General features: G+C 45.0%; 1 protein-coding gene across 1 annotated transcript; it reads left to right on the plus strand.

Annotated features, from left to right (window-relative positions):
* Positions 1-10,045: 10,045 nt before the first annotated feature.
* Positions 10,046-12,311, plus strand: TNFRSF18 (TNF receptor superfamily member 18; the record flags this gene model as incomplete). The annotated part of the gene is made up of 5 exons (XM_080920982.1): positions 10,046-10,196; positions 11,002-11,124; positions 11,656-11,743; positions 11,917-12,119; positions 12,187-12,311. 5 exons carry the CDS (start codon positions 10,046-10,048, stop codon positions 12,309-12,311), a joined length of 690 nt encoding a protein of 229 aa, XP_080777108.1.
* Between the last annotated feature and the right edge of the window lie 1,490 nt (positions 12,312-13,801).

A 13,801-nucleotide genomic window follows, 5' to 3' on the forward strand; every position in this document is an offset into this window, starting at 1 on the left:
GGGGCATGGACAACCCATATCCTGTGCCTGCCAGTACCCTCCACACCGTTCTAGGTGCTAGGCTGGCTCTGGGCTCTCCTATGTATGCTGTGCATACTACCTGCCTGGTGGTACTCCTAATAAATGTGCTAGCAACTGTGAGTCTGTGACTGGTACTAGGGCTGAGATGGCATCCTCTTCTGGTGGGGGAGGGTTTTAGGCTAAAGTAAAGGTCTACTCAGAGACCTACACTTAATCACATGTACTTCAGTTTGAGTAGGGTTATAGGATTCAGAGGTCTGAAATGCTGAGGGGAAGAGAGCTGGGAAGCTGGGGAGCCAACTGGCAGCTTGATGAGCAATCCAGAGTCAACTGTCCTAATGCTGGGACCCTTTAACACAGTGTCACACGCAGTGGTGACCCCCCCCCAACCATAACATTGTTTTCTTTACCTCTTCATAATATAATTTTGCCACTGCTGTGAATCATAATGCAAATATTATTGAGGTAGATATTTGCTAAAAGGGTTGCAACACACAGGTTAAGAAACACTACTCTAAGTTGACCTAAGAGTCTTAGCCAAATAGAAAGGTCCCTGGCAAGCAGAGCCTAAGTACCCTGGTCATCAGAAGGACTCATGAAAATTTGGTACTTCTTTTCACTCCTGTGGCTCGGGCAGCTAACTCAAAGTTCTCCTGTCTCTCTAGCCACATGAATGATGAGAAGTGTGTGATGATTCTTTGTAGCAACAATTTTGAGAATTCTGGAATTTTGGTTTCTTTAAACACACATAGAAACGGGGACTGGAGAGATGGCTCAGCAGTTACAATGGCTGCTCTTCCAAAGTTTCTGAGTTCAATTCGCAGCAACCACATAGTGGCTCACAACTGTCTATAATGGGATCTGATGACCCCTTCTGGTGTGTCTGAATACAGCGACAGTGTACTCACAAACATACAATTAAATCTTAGACAAACAAACAAACCTTAAAATAAACAAAACACACACACACACACACACACACAAGAATGTGTTTTCAAGCCCAGATGTAGGAATATGGGGCTGCTTCAGACTTCTGAAGCAGCTGACTATGATTTGCCTTGTGCTCTAGCAGAAGCATGGTTTTGACAGCTGAAGATGTTTTCTGCAATTGTGTGATGTTAGGAATTTGGGAAACTTTTCAGAAGGTATAAATGCTAGAGCCCAGGGAGGCAGGCTTGGTGGTCCTTCTTGGGGATGAGGGTGGAGTGTCTCTCTTATCTTTCTTCCCCTCTATCCTTCTTTCTTTCCTATCTACTGATAGAGGATAAAATTAGGGGATAAAGGGTAGGAAAAGAAGGACCCACAAAGTAAAAAAGACCAGCATCAAGGGAGATTGAACAACTTTCAATCTCCATGTTTAGCTGCCATGGAGTGGAAGGAGCCCAGGGTTCCAAGATCCCCATCAGCTTTTCCTGTAGTCATGCAGCATATGCCTCTAACAGTGTGGAGCAAGGTTATGACAAGATAGGCTGGTTCTATAGAAATGATAGACTTGGGGTGTTTTAAAGAGGCTGTGGTTTTACTTGGGATACAATCACCTCAATGTGAAACAAATTCTAAATAACTGGACTACTCAAAATAGAAATATTCTCCAAGACCAGAAGGGATTGGTAACAGATATACTAAAAGCTGGTCTGCAGTTGCTATGGTTAACATGGTGGAGGGAAGGAGCTGAGATTTTGAACAGCAAAATAGAGCAAGGGAAATGAATATAGTCAAAGACCAATTGTTGGGTGAAGGGTAGTACGCTGATATACAAGAACAGATTCAATTTAATGAATTATAGAACAGTGTCACTTAGAGGCTTTAAGAGTGTGGACAAAGTTGAGCCTGGGGGAAAAACCTACTTAATTTACAAAGATTATACAAGGCTCTTGAGAAGCCTTCACTGATTTTTTTTTTTTTTTTAATGAAGATTAGTCTTAGCTGTGAACAAAGCTTTATTAGTCCCTAACACAAGTCAGGTGTTGGCATTTGAAAATGTGAATACTGAATGTAAAACAAAAAAAGTTATTAGAACCATTAAAGGTGAGAGCAGTACCTATGGACCAGTGGATAAGGGACATGACAGATATTGGTTATGATGACATTTCAATTGTAGTAAATTCAGTCATCTGCAAAGAGACTGTGACCAAGCTGCTAAAGGTCTCCGATCTCAAAATGCCTGGTTCTTTAATTGTGAGAAATATTGTCATTTACAGCAAAATTGTGAACAAGGCATCTCTACAGGCAGTGGTTTTCCTAAATATAAACCAGCAAGAAGGCATAGACGCCCAGGGACGTGCAGGCAATGTGGCAAGGGTTGCCATTGGACCAGCAAGTATAAGTCCAAAAGAGATATTCAAGGTAATTTTATTACCATTAGGAAACAGCTAGAGGCCCTGCCATAAAAAGTATAAGCTTTTTCAGCCAAGGAGTGACATGCAGACTGAAAAACTAAATATTACATATTTAATGCACTGTAGGCAGCAAGGATCTTGGCCACAGGTAAACATCTTACTCTATCCCCCAAAACTCAATGTTATAAAATAACTACTGAAGTTTATGGTCCTTTGTCCTCAGGGATAGTAGGGATGATCTTGACCAGGAGTGGGCTGACTTTCTAAGGAGTCATTGTGCATCTAGGAATTATATAAAATTTCAAAGGAGAAATTTAAATTATGGTCTATGTAAGAGGGAAATACAATTTAATACAGGTGATAGGATTGTTCAGCTGCTACTACATCATAGGCAAAGCTGCTCCTGTAGAAAGAATAGGAGAGGTCTCTTGAAAACTTTGACCACAGACTCAAAAAGCACTTATTTCATTGAAAATGTCTCTGTTTATAACTTCCTACTGCACATAGCACAATTGGTGGCTTAAAATGGAAGTGAGGAAATGAACAACAGTTTTGAGAATTCTGATTTCTTTTAAAAACACAGAAATATGATAAAAATGTGTTTTTGTTTTAATCCCATGTGTAGGGATATGAGGCTGCTTTGGACTGTCATCAGCTGACTCTCATTTGCCTGGTGCTCTAGCAGAGGCATGGTTTTGCCAGCTACAGATAGTTTCTGTGATTGTGTGATATTTAGAATTCTGGGAAGTTTTCAGAGGGTGTATGAATTCGAGAGCCCTAAGAGGCGGGGTTGGTGGTTGGTGGTTGTTCAGGGAGTTTAGTAGTTAGTAGTGGTTAGTAGTAGTGCTCAAAGAATAAACAAGAGAAATTGAATTCAGAGATCTTTATTTCTCCCCATCCTTCTTTTTCTCCTAATAAGGAGTGAAGCTGGGGGGTGGGGAGATAAAGGATGGGAAGAAGAATAACCCACAATATAGAAAAGATCGGCTACAGTCCTTGGGAACTCACTAGGTACCACCTTAGGAATATCTGGAAATTGAGTCTCTGGCCATGGCCCCATGTAGCAGCAAATCAGCCAGCTGTGCTGGTAAAGTTAAGGCTGCTACCTGAGCCGAATCTCATCTGTTCTTACATCATTTATTCTCTAGAAACTAATGTTCTTTGACAAGAACACAGACACTTTATGTAAAATAGACATGAGGACCCAGATCTCATTGCTACCTCTACTGAAAAGGGGTTCTAGGAACAGCATCTGGGAATGGAAGTGTTGCCCAGGAAATGTAGTTACTCTGAAGCTCAACAAGTTAAAGGCAGAAGGTGCCAAGCTGCTTGTGGAAATAGCCAAGTGGTTATGTGAAGTAGAAACTTTAGGATTCTTTGAAAAGTTGATTGTATGGTATTTTTCTAGTGCAAACATGTGAAGGAATGTTTAGCTGAAGTGGAACCAGGTAAGAGGCTAAGGTTGACTCATGAAGGAATGTTTAGCTGAAGCAGACACAGGATCGAGGATGTTCTACTAAAGCAAGCACATGAAAGGACACATGATGGGCTGGAGAGATGGCTCAGTGGTTAAGAGCACTGACTGCTCTTCAGGAGGTCCTAAGTTCAAATCCCAGCAACCATATGGTGGCTCACAACCATCTGTAATAAAATCTGATGCCCTCTTCTGGTGTGTCTGAAGACAGCCACAGTGTACTTATATATAATAAATAAATAAATAAATAAATCTTAAAAAAAAAAAAAAGAACACACGATGAAGGATTCTTCCCTAACAAAAGCCATGCCTCATATTTTGTAGTTGAGTTCCGTTAGTTGGGACCCATAGAGAGAAATGTACCAAAAAAACTTCTGGTGATGGGTTGCAGTTTCTTACCACTTCTGCAGACTCAGGCTGATTGGCAGAGTGATGTCAGCTGAGACAGATGCATGTGCTGAGGCAAGACCTGTGGAGGACACGTGATGTTTGGAGGGAGTATAAATAGAATTCAATGGACAGTGACTAAGGCTGAGTTTAGCTTGCTGGTACGGCTAGCTGTGTGATGGTCTCAAACTTTTGCTTATCTTTGCTTCACTGAGACACATCTGAGAACTGCTCCTGGAATCCTTCCAGGTCCTTCCTGTTGACTTGTGCCAAAGCTAAGGCCTGGCTGTCTCTCTATGTCGTGCCACTGCTGCTGATTCGTGTTTGTAGTCCTGACTCTACCAAACGGGACTGCTGGTACGTCTGTGAGATGTTTGTAAGTGGATTTAGCTGCTGCTGCTGACCTGTGAACTGATCTGCTGATTTCCAGACAACAGACAGGAGTTGCTCCAAAGAACCTTTCTAAACAGGTCCGTCCCCACCCCCATATCCTTTCTTTTCCGCTACCTCTGGTGGGTGGTGGGCTAAAAGGGAGGTGAAAGCGTTTAAGAACCATCATTAAAGATAGGATTTGAAAAAATTAAAATTACAGTTTGTAGCAGTAAATTGTTAAAACTGCTCTATGCTCCTGGTATGTACATGACTCCTCCACACCTGCCCAAATGTTTTGGATTCATGAATGAAACACACTCGCAACGTTTGTATTTTGATATGCCTTAACTACTTCAATGGCTGGGCCACTTCTGAACCTCCACATGGCTAACACTCCCCTCCTATATTCATGAATGATTACTTATTAAATCTACATTTTATCTTTGTTGCCCTGGATCCTTCTAGGCAGCCCTCCTAGGGTCACTTTCCCCTTTACACCTATATTTTGGCTATCTTTCCTTCCTGTGCCTTTCGGGCATGGTCCATCTCCTATACCCTTGTCATAGCCGAATCCCCTCTTCCTCTTTCCTCTTTGTTTCTTGTCCTAGAAACCTAAAAGTTCCACCTCTATCTCTCTGCCTAGCCGTTGGCCACTGGCAACTTTACTTCCCAATCGGAGCCAACAGGGGGCAGAGACCCTTAGTGCAGATGTGCAGGTTCCTGTAGGATTTAGGGAGCCAAATTAACACAAACAACATTAGAACCAATCCACAACAACAGTTATGCCTAATCAAATGAAACCAGAAGCCAAGAGGGTAAAGGTTGGTGCCACGTGGTGCATGTTAAGAGTCAACTAGATGCAGGGCTGGAGAGATGGTGCAGCCATTAAGAGCATGTGTTGCTCTTCCCAGAGAACCCTGGTTCAATTCCCATCACCCACATGGCCGCAAAAGAGCCAACACCCTCAGAACAGTCCGATCCACATAATAAGTTCCAGGTTGGCCAGGGTTACATAGTGAGACCCTATCTCAAAAAAAAAAAAAAAAAAAAAAAAAAAAGCCCACCAAAACAAAAACCAAAAAAAGTCACTAGACTTCCTGTGCAGAGGGGGAGTGGGGGAGGTGCTGTGCTGTGTCAGCAGTACTTTGATGAGGCAGAGGAAGCATAAGGAGATGTAAAGATGGCCGCTTCCTGCCTCTTGCCACCCCAGCCACCCCAAAGCCACTGGTCTGGCATTACAGCAGCATTTTGTCACTCTTCCCATCTTTTACTTCATCTACTTGTGGTCAGATATGGTGATCTTAAGCCACCACTTCTGCATGCTGGGGCATCCTGTTACTTGTAGCCCAAATCATTGTGACCCATATGGGGCAGCTGGACAAAACTGTCTATGATCCTGGTTCTCTCACCTCTTTCTTTATATTCTCTCACAACATTTAGCAGCTCCCAACCAAAAGAACCACCCACTGAACTACTAAATGCCCTTCATTTGGTGCCTGTGTACAATCACACTTTAAGCCTGGGGTGGAGTAATAGACCAATCAGCAACCCCCAGACCATAAGGAAGTCAGTGCCTACAGAGGCTTACCAGAAGCTGGGGTGGAAGTCCTTGCCTACAGAGGTCAACTGGAAGCTGGGGAGGGTTGGAAGAAGAATGTTGTGAGGTTTGGGAGATTAAGGATTGAGGAAATTAGGGAAAGAGGTCAGACCTACTTTGCCTCTTTACTGAGCACAGGCTCCAGTCTTCCAGCTGCATTGGTTTGGGGCTGCTGAACCTCTTCCCAAATTGAACACCCATGTCTATGCCTGCATAGACAATGGGTTTACTTTCTTTTCATTCTGGTGCTGTCCCAAAGTACATTCTCTATATCCCCACCTTATCTCAAAAACTCCCTTTACTGAGGCCCCAAGTCAGTCTGGGAATTCCCCACAGAGTCAAACTGCCAGGACCCTCTACTGCTTGGCACATATTCACTGAGTCTTGTGAAACAAACCACATGGAAATACAAGGAGATGCTCATAAAATAAAGGAGATAACAATGAACAGATAAAAATCACTCTGCCCACTACTCAGTTTTGGAAGCTGCTTGTTCTTGGTAGTAGTCACTGGCTGTAGGTACCTAGAAGTGGGTGGGACAGGAAGTGTGACATAGGTGCTGACATTTACTGATGTCATCGGCTTGAAAACATCTCCCCAGGTATATGGCCTATATCTTTTGATCTTTGTGGTCCTTGTGTGGTTAGCACAGGAGCACTGCATCTCCTGGAAGGAACCTCTGTGAAGCTAATTTTAACAGCCTGCACTTCAGAATCTGAGTTACCTTGCAAGTCTTTAACAAGAGAGCTAGAACACAGCAGCAATGCTAAAATTCCAATTTTGGGACACCTCCAAAGTACACTGCATGTCTTGCCTAGAGTACAGGGATCCCCAATGTGAGGATATCATGGTTGGTAGAATATGCCATGTGTATATCATCTTTCTTTTGGGTTGGGGTGATACTATGAAGGCATTGTCCTGGCTGACCTCTTGGGTGTTTGTTTGTTTGAGATAGGGTCTCTTCCCATAACTGTGACTCTCCTGGAACTCACTATATAGACCAGGCTGGCCTCAAACCTAGAAATACATTGGCCTCTGCCTCCTGAGATTAAATCCAACAGCCTTCTGCTGTAATTAAAAGTGTGCGTCACTATATTCAGCCCCAAATAAGGAGTGTTTCGTGGATTTTTGTGTCATCCTTGCACAGGGACTGTGCTAATCTTTGTAATATCCCAATTTTTGTGCATGTACTACCAAAGTGAGTATCCCTTGGAGTTTTAAATGATTAGGAATATAGCCAATACTACCTTCTACACCTTTATGTAGAGTCAAAGGATATGGCTTTCCTTCTGCCCTTGTACCCAGACCTACCTCCTTGGCCAGGAACTGCACAAATTTCTCAAATGAGAGGGTTTTTTTTGGGGGGGGTGACTGGAGAGATGCTTCAGTGGTTAAGAGCACTGACTGTTGCTCTTCCAGAGGATCAAGGCTCAATTCCCAGCACTCACATGGCAGCTCACAACTATCTGTAACTTCAAGGCCTGAAACCCTTGCACAGACATAATGCAGGCAAAATACCAATGCACATACGTTTTTAAAAAATCTTTAAAAAATAATAAAAGAGGTTCTATTGAGACAAGCCTAGAGTAGAGTACTCAGAGCCCCCTCCCTACCCTGCAGAGATCAGGGGTGCCCCTCACGAGGCTTATACACCTGACACCAGACAACAAAAGGAGTTGCACAGTTAGCTGGCAACTTCTGACTTTCCACTTTTAGCCTCTTCCAACTGTTGTCAGACCAGGTTTCCTGAGTCTATCACAATCACGATGGTCTCCACACCTCCCACTTGTGGATACAACCACAGTGAAGTGGAAACTTAAGGGTTCTTTGAAAAGTTGGTTGGATGGTGTTTTGCTGGGGCAAACATGTTGAAAGGATGTTTTGTTAAAGTAGACACAGGTGTGAAAGGCTAAAGCAGACTCCTGAAGGAACATTTCGCTGAAGCAGACATAGGAGAGGATGTTCTGCTGAAGCAAGCACATGAAAGGACATGTGATGAAGGATTCTTTGCTAAGGACATGCATATATTGGTCTGCCTTACACTTCATAGTTGAGCTGCATTTGTCAGGACTCTGTAGACTTGGGCTGATTGGATGCATGTGTTGAGGCAAGACATGTGCTGAAACAAAGCACATGGAGGACACTTGATATTTGAAGGGAGTATAAATAGGACTCCACAGAGTGATGAACCGAGAGCTTGGCTTGCTGGTACAGCTGGCTGTGCAATGCTTGTGGGTCTCAAGTCTTCACAGATCTTTGCTTTCCCGAGAGAGGCACAGCAGAAAACTTCTCCTGGTGTCCCTCTGGGTTCCTTCTGCTGGCTAAGGCCTGTCTGTCTCTGCTAAGTTGTCACCACTGTTGCTAACCCAACTCTACTGAACTGGACTGCTGGTGTATCCATGAGGTATTTGCACGTGGATATAGCTGTCACTGCCTGCTAACCTGTGAGTTGAACTGCTGATTTCCACACATGGACCAGAGTTGCTCCAAAGAACCTTTCTAAACAAGTTCACTTCCCCTGTATTCTTACTTTTCCACTATCTCTGGTGAGTGGTGGGCTACAAGGGAAGTTAAAGAGTTTAAGAACCATTATTAAAAGGTTTGAAAAATTAAAGTTACACCATAGTTATATCCTGAGATGCCCAAAATCACTCCCAATCCTCCCAAAATTCCTCACCTATGCTTAGCTTCAGCTGGAAGACATGGAAAGTAAGGCTCAGTACAACAGAGAGACTTCCTGACAGAGGCAGGGTTCCAGAACCTGTCAGTGGCTACATAAAGAAACTGTTAGGAGACCCCAACACTGCAGAGGTTCTCTTCAGACCCCAGATTAGGCAAAAACCACACACAAACACCTGTTTTCACAGAGAGATCCTTTATTAAACAGGGAAGAAAAGTTAAAGTGGTTGCTCTCTGACTCAGACACAGAAACAGCAGAAAATGACATGTAACTTTTTAGAATGGATTAGGATGCAGTGGTGTATTTTAATTGGGCATGTTAATTAGGTGAACCAAAGGGTCTTTTGATTGCTGGACTTTTATACTTTGATAGCTGAACCTTGGTAGTCAGCCTCAGGAAGAAGAAATGGCCAAATAAGGGAAAAGAACTTGGTGGCTAGGTAACCCCGGGTTTAGGGATGTAATCTGTTTTTATTCAGGCAGAGGGAATGGAAGAGAAGGGCAAGGCCTGCCAGAGCCATGCTGGCCACATTCAAGATGGCCAGAGTCCCTCCAGAAAATGAGGTAGAGTCCTGAAGGGCTGTATTAGGGACTCCTTTCTTGTCTAAAACTGTGTGACTAGGTGAACAAAAGTGGCTTCAGAGAAAGCCAAGAGATCCAAGCTGGAACTGCCAGGGCTGGGTCTGGACAGGCCATACTGCCCATGGCTTCATGTGCCTGCTAGGAATGCCCAGCTTATGGCGACTTTCTCAGAAAGGCATGATATATGCTCTGTGCTCTTCTCACTGGCTCTCCTAGTTCCCCAGGCTTAGAGGAACTTTCTGGGGTCAAAGAGGAAAGGAGGGGGAGTTTTATACAAAAATAAGGGGTGCCCACAGGTGGCAGCAGTGGCATGTGTGAATTGGTATCCTTTTCCTCTGTAGCCTAGCCAGGATGAGTATGCTGAAGTAGGGAGAAGCTTGTAGGGGTTTAGGAGATGTCCAGAAAGGTGATAGCTATGCTTTACACTTTACAGAAGGTCTTTACAAACACCACAGATGTCTGCCGGAAGCTGGAGGTGGAGCTGGCCTGAAGCCCAATCTGAGGGGTGGGGACAGAGACAGAAGCAGAGGCAGAGGCAAGGCATGTTGGAGCAAACTCCTGAAATCAGCCAACAGAAGACTCAGGAGAACCACTATGGGAGCATGGGCCATGCTGTATGGAGTCTCGCTGATTTGTGTGCTGGACCTAGGTCAGCAGAGCGTTGTTGAGGAATCTAGCTGTGGCCCTGGCAGGGTCCAGAATGGAACTGGCACGAACACACGCTGCTGCAGCCTGTGTGCTCCAGGTAAGGCAGCGAGAGTGGGAGTCAGGATGTACAGCAGCACCCTTCCCTGCACTCATACAAGGAGGTGGGCACAGGGCACATGTGAGTTGGTAGGTAAACCTTCTGAGTCGAGAGCCTTGGGTCTGGAGCTCTGAGGAGCTAGATGGACAAATATCCTAGGTTGCACAAGATCAGAAATGTGGGAGCAGAGGCAACAGAGGCTGGAGACTTCTCCCTCAAGAGGGATCTGGGGTCCAAGATGAAAGAGGACCATATTAGAACCTGCTGGGTGGATCAAACCTTAGCCATCACTGAAGCTACTCTTTGTCTGGGTTGGAGTCTCAACATTCTCCTCTGGTCTGTCCACATTGACTGTGACTTATAATTGTAGGTGTAGGGTAGTCTGTGGACCAAAGAAAAATATCTCAGCACTACACCTTGCCACACCTCTGGTATAGAAAGGGGACAGGTCTGACACCCAATGTCTCTGTGACAGAGATGTGGACAGCAGTCAAGATAAGGTGTTTTAGTGCCTTGTGGGGCAATGCAGGGTAACAATAGGGCAGCATGAGCCGAGGGTTCATAGGAAACCCCAGGTGACTCCCACATCAAATGGAACTTATAAAATCACAACTGTAGAGCAGAGGAAAGTATGTATACTAGCTGTCAGTCATCTAAAATGAAACACTGAACTAGACACAACCAAGGATCTTGCACTGGTGTTGATTGAGAATGGAGGCATAGTACCCTAAACTCTTGAAGAACCAGTAGAAGCTCTGGAGAGAGAAGGGGCTGTCTAGTGACTGAGGCTCTTATTCTTGCCCAGACAAGGAGGACTGTCCAAAAGGAAGGTGCATATGTGTCAAACCTGAGTACCACTGTGAAGACCCTCAGTGCAAGACGTGCAAACACCACCCCTGCCAACCGGGCCAGAGGGTGGAGTCTCAAGGTATGTTCCTGATGAAAGTCACAGACAACCCCAAGCTAATTATGAGTTGGACCTAGGGCCAAGCTGATATAGATACCCAGTGAGCATGTATAGGCACGTGAGAATGTTTGCAGATACAGTTCTCATGGGCACATCGTCTAGGTAGGCAAAGACCTAGTAAATTCTAGAAGGGATAAGTGGGTCAAGTGGTCTCAGGGTAACCAAACCCTTATTAGCCTAGAATTCTCCATCATAATGAAGATGCTAAAGTCTTCTCAGGGCTATTTGTGAGAGGCTGTGGGGGGCTGCCCAGGAGCTGGTCTGTTCTCAGGCTATTATTCTGACTACGGCCAGGTCTAACCATCAGTCCCGTCCATCTTCATAGGAACCAATTATCATGCAGGTTCTGGAATAGGCATTCATGATGCCTAACCCTAACCCTTATCCAGGTCCTAGTCTTGTGGACATTAGACCTGATGAATAGACAGACCCTAGTCTGACTCCTTCCTCATTAACTTCAGTGGCCCTTATAGTCTATCTGTCAATCCACAGGGAATATTAAGTTTGGCTTCCAGTGTGTTGACTGTGCTGTGGGCACCTTCTCCGCAGGTCGTGAGGGCCACTGCAGACTTTGGACCAAGTAAGTCCTGGATGAGTAGCTTAGGCCCATTTTGAGAAAGCTTCTCCTATCCCTCCTTTGTAATGACCACCAAAGAACCCCCATTCATCTCCCAAATGGCTCAGACGACAGTAGTCCTCCTAGTGTGGCTGCTTCGGCAACCAATCCTGACAGTGTCTGTATTTGTGTTCCAGCTGTTCTCAATTTGGATTTCACACCATGTTCCCCGGGAACAAGACCCACAATGCTGTGTGCATCCCGGAGCCACTGCCCACTGAGCAAAATGGCCATTTGACTGTCATCTTCCTGGTCATGGCTGCATGCATTCTCTTCCTAACCACAGTCCAGCTCAGCCTGCACATATGGCAGCTGAGGAGGCAACACATGTGTCTCCGAGGTCAGTTGTGTCCCAGGGAAGGGGAAAATGTGTCTCAGACCCCTTGCTTACCATAGTTTTACTACAGAGACCCAGCCACTCCCGGAGGTGCAGTTACCACCAGCTGAGGATGCGTGCAGCTTTCAGTTCCCTGAAGAGGAACGTGGTGAGCAGACAGAAGAAAAGTGTCATCCAGGGGACGGGTGGCCATGAGGCCTGTTCTTCCTCTGTGCCCCAAGCCAGACTCTACAAGACTTGCCCAGACTTAATCTTGGCGAGAGCAAGGACTATGCTCTGCACACTTCCCTGGGCCTGGCCCCGCTCCTCTCAACAATGTCGGAAGTGGGTGTAAGATGATAATGGTGAGTTACAATTGGGCCCTATGGCTGCCTTTCTCATTTGCCAGCTCTGTTGGAGTAGTGTCTTTGAGCTCTCCAAGAGCATCTTGAGTTAAACACAAGATCTTGTACAAGTGGTTTTCAATAAATACTTGTCTAGTAACCTGAGTGGCTGTGTCCTAAGGACAGAGGAAAGCAAGGAGCCCAGGGCTGCATTTAGGGATACCCCTTGTCATCCTATGCCCATGGTCATTTCTAGAGTATGAAACAAAGAGGCAGTCTAGTGAATTACCTTGGCAGGCTAAGGCTCCTGCCTCCAAGCCTAATAAACTGAGTTTGATCTCTGGGAACCATGGTAGGAGGAGATTCTAAGTTGTCCTCTGACTTCTCACATGCCTACACATACATACATATACACACACACACACACACACACACACACACAAATGTAATTAAAAACTTTAATAATTTTAATAGGAGGAAGCATTTGAGGCTTCCTCAGTGATGGCAGAAGTCAAGGTTAATCTTGGCTACAAACCTTTAATAGGGATAGTTAAGCTAAAGGGGCTTTTGGAAAGTGATACTCTATACTGAATACCTGCCTGTTTTGCTTTTCTCTCTTTTTAAACTTATGTATTTATTTGGCCTTTGTAGGTTTCTGTGCATCATCTGTAACTTTTGGAGTGGGAGTTATGGACCATGTGGGTACTGGGAACTGAATCCAGGTCCTCTGGGAGAGGAGCAAGTGCTTTTACTGCTGAGCCTGCTCTTCTGTCTCTCTCTTGTTCAAATCATTCCCCTCACCGTCTGGTCCCTATTAGGCAGCCATGTGTTAAGCATGTAGTCGTGGGTTACTGCCCTTTGAGATTCCTATGGAGACTGGGTTTTGATGGCATTTTAGGACATCTGCCCTGGCCTGTTTCAAACTTATGCCAGTCTCCATACTGAGCAACTTCTGGCATGAGGCAAATTCTCTGAAGTAAATGGTTTTGGCTATGAGGCATTCCCAGCAAAGCATCTTTCCCACTTCATGTTGTTGTTAGGACTGCTCATAGAAAGATTCAGTAAGAGCCAGCATAGTAGTGCATGCCTTTAATCCCAGCACTTGGGAAGCAGAGGCACTCATATCTCCAGAGTTTGAACAGGCCTCATGGCCACCCGTCCCCAGGACTGCCATAACTACATAGTGAGACCCTATCTCAAAGGGAAAGAGAGAGTGGAAGGTCAGAGGGAAGGAGTCTCAGCAGCACACTTGAGGCATCTGCACACCTGGACACTTACCCAACCCACCACCCACTTTAGTGCCTCCTGTCTTATCTCATAGTAGGTAAAAGTGGACTGGGGGTGGATCTGCAACCTCTGATG

Source organism: Micromys minutus, assembly GCF_963924665.1.
Source record: "Micromys minutus genome assembly, chromosome: 9".
Lineage (NCBI taxonomy): Eukaryota > Metazoa > Chordata > Mammalia > Rodentia > Muridae > Micromys > Micromys minutus.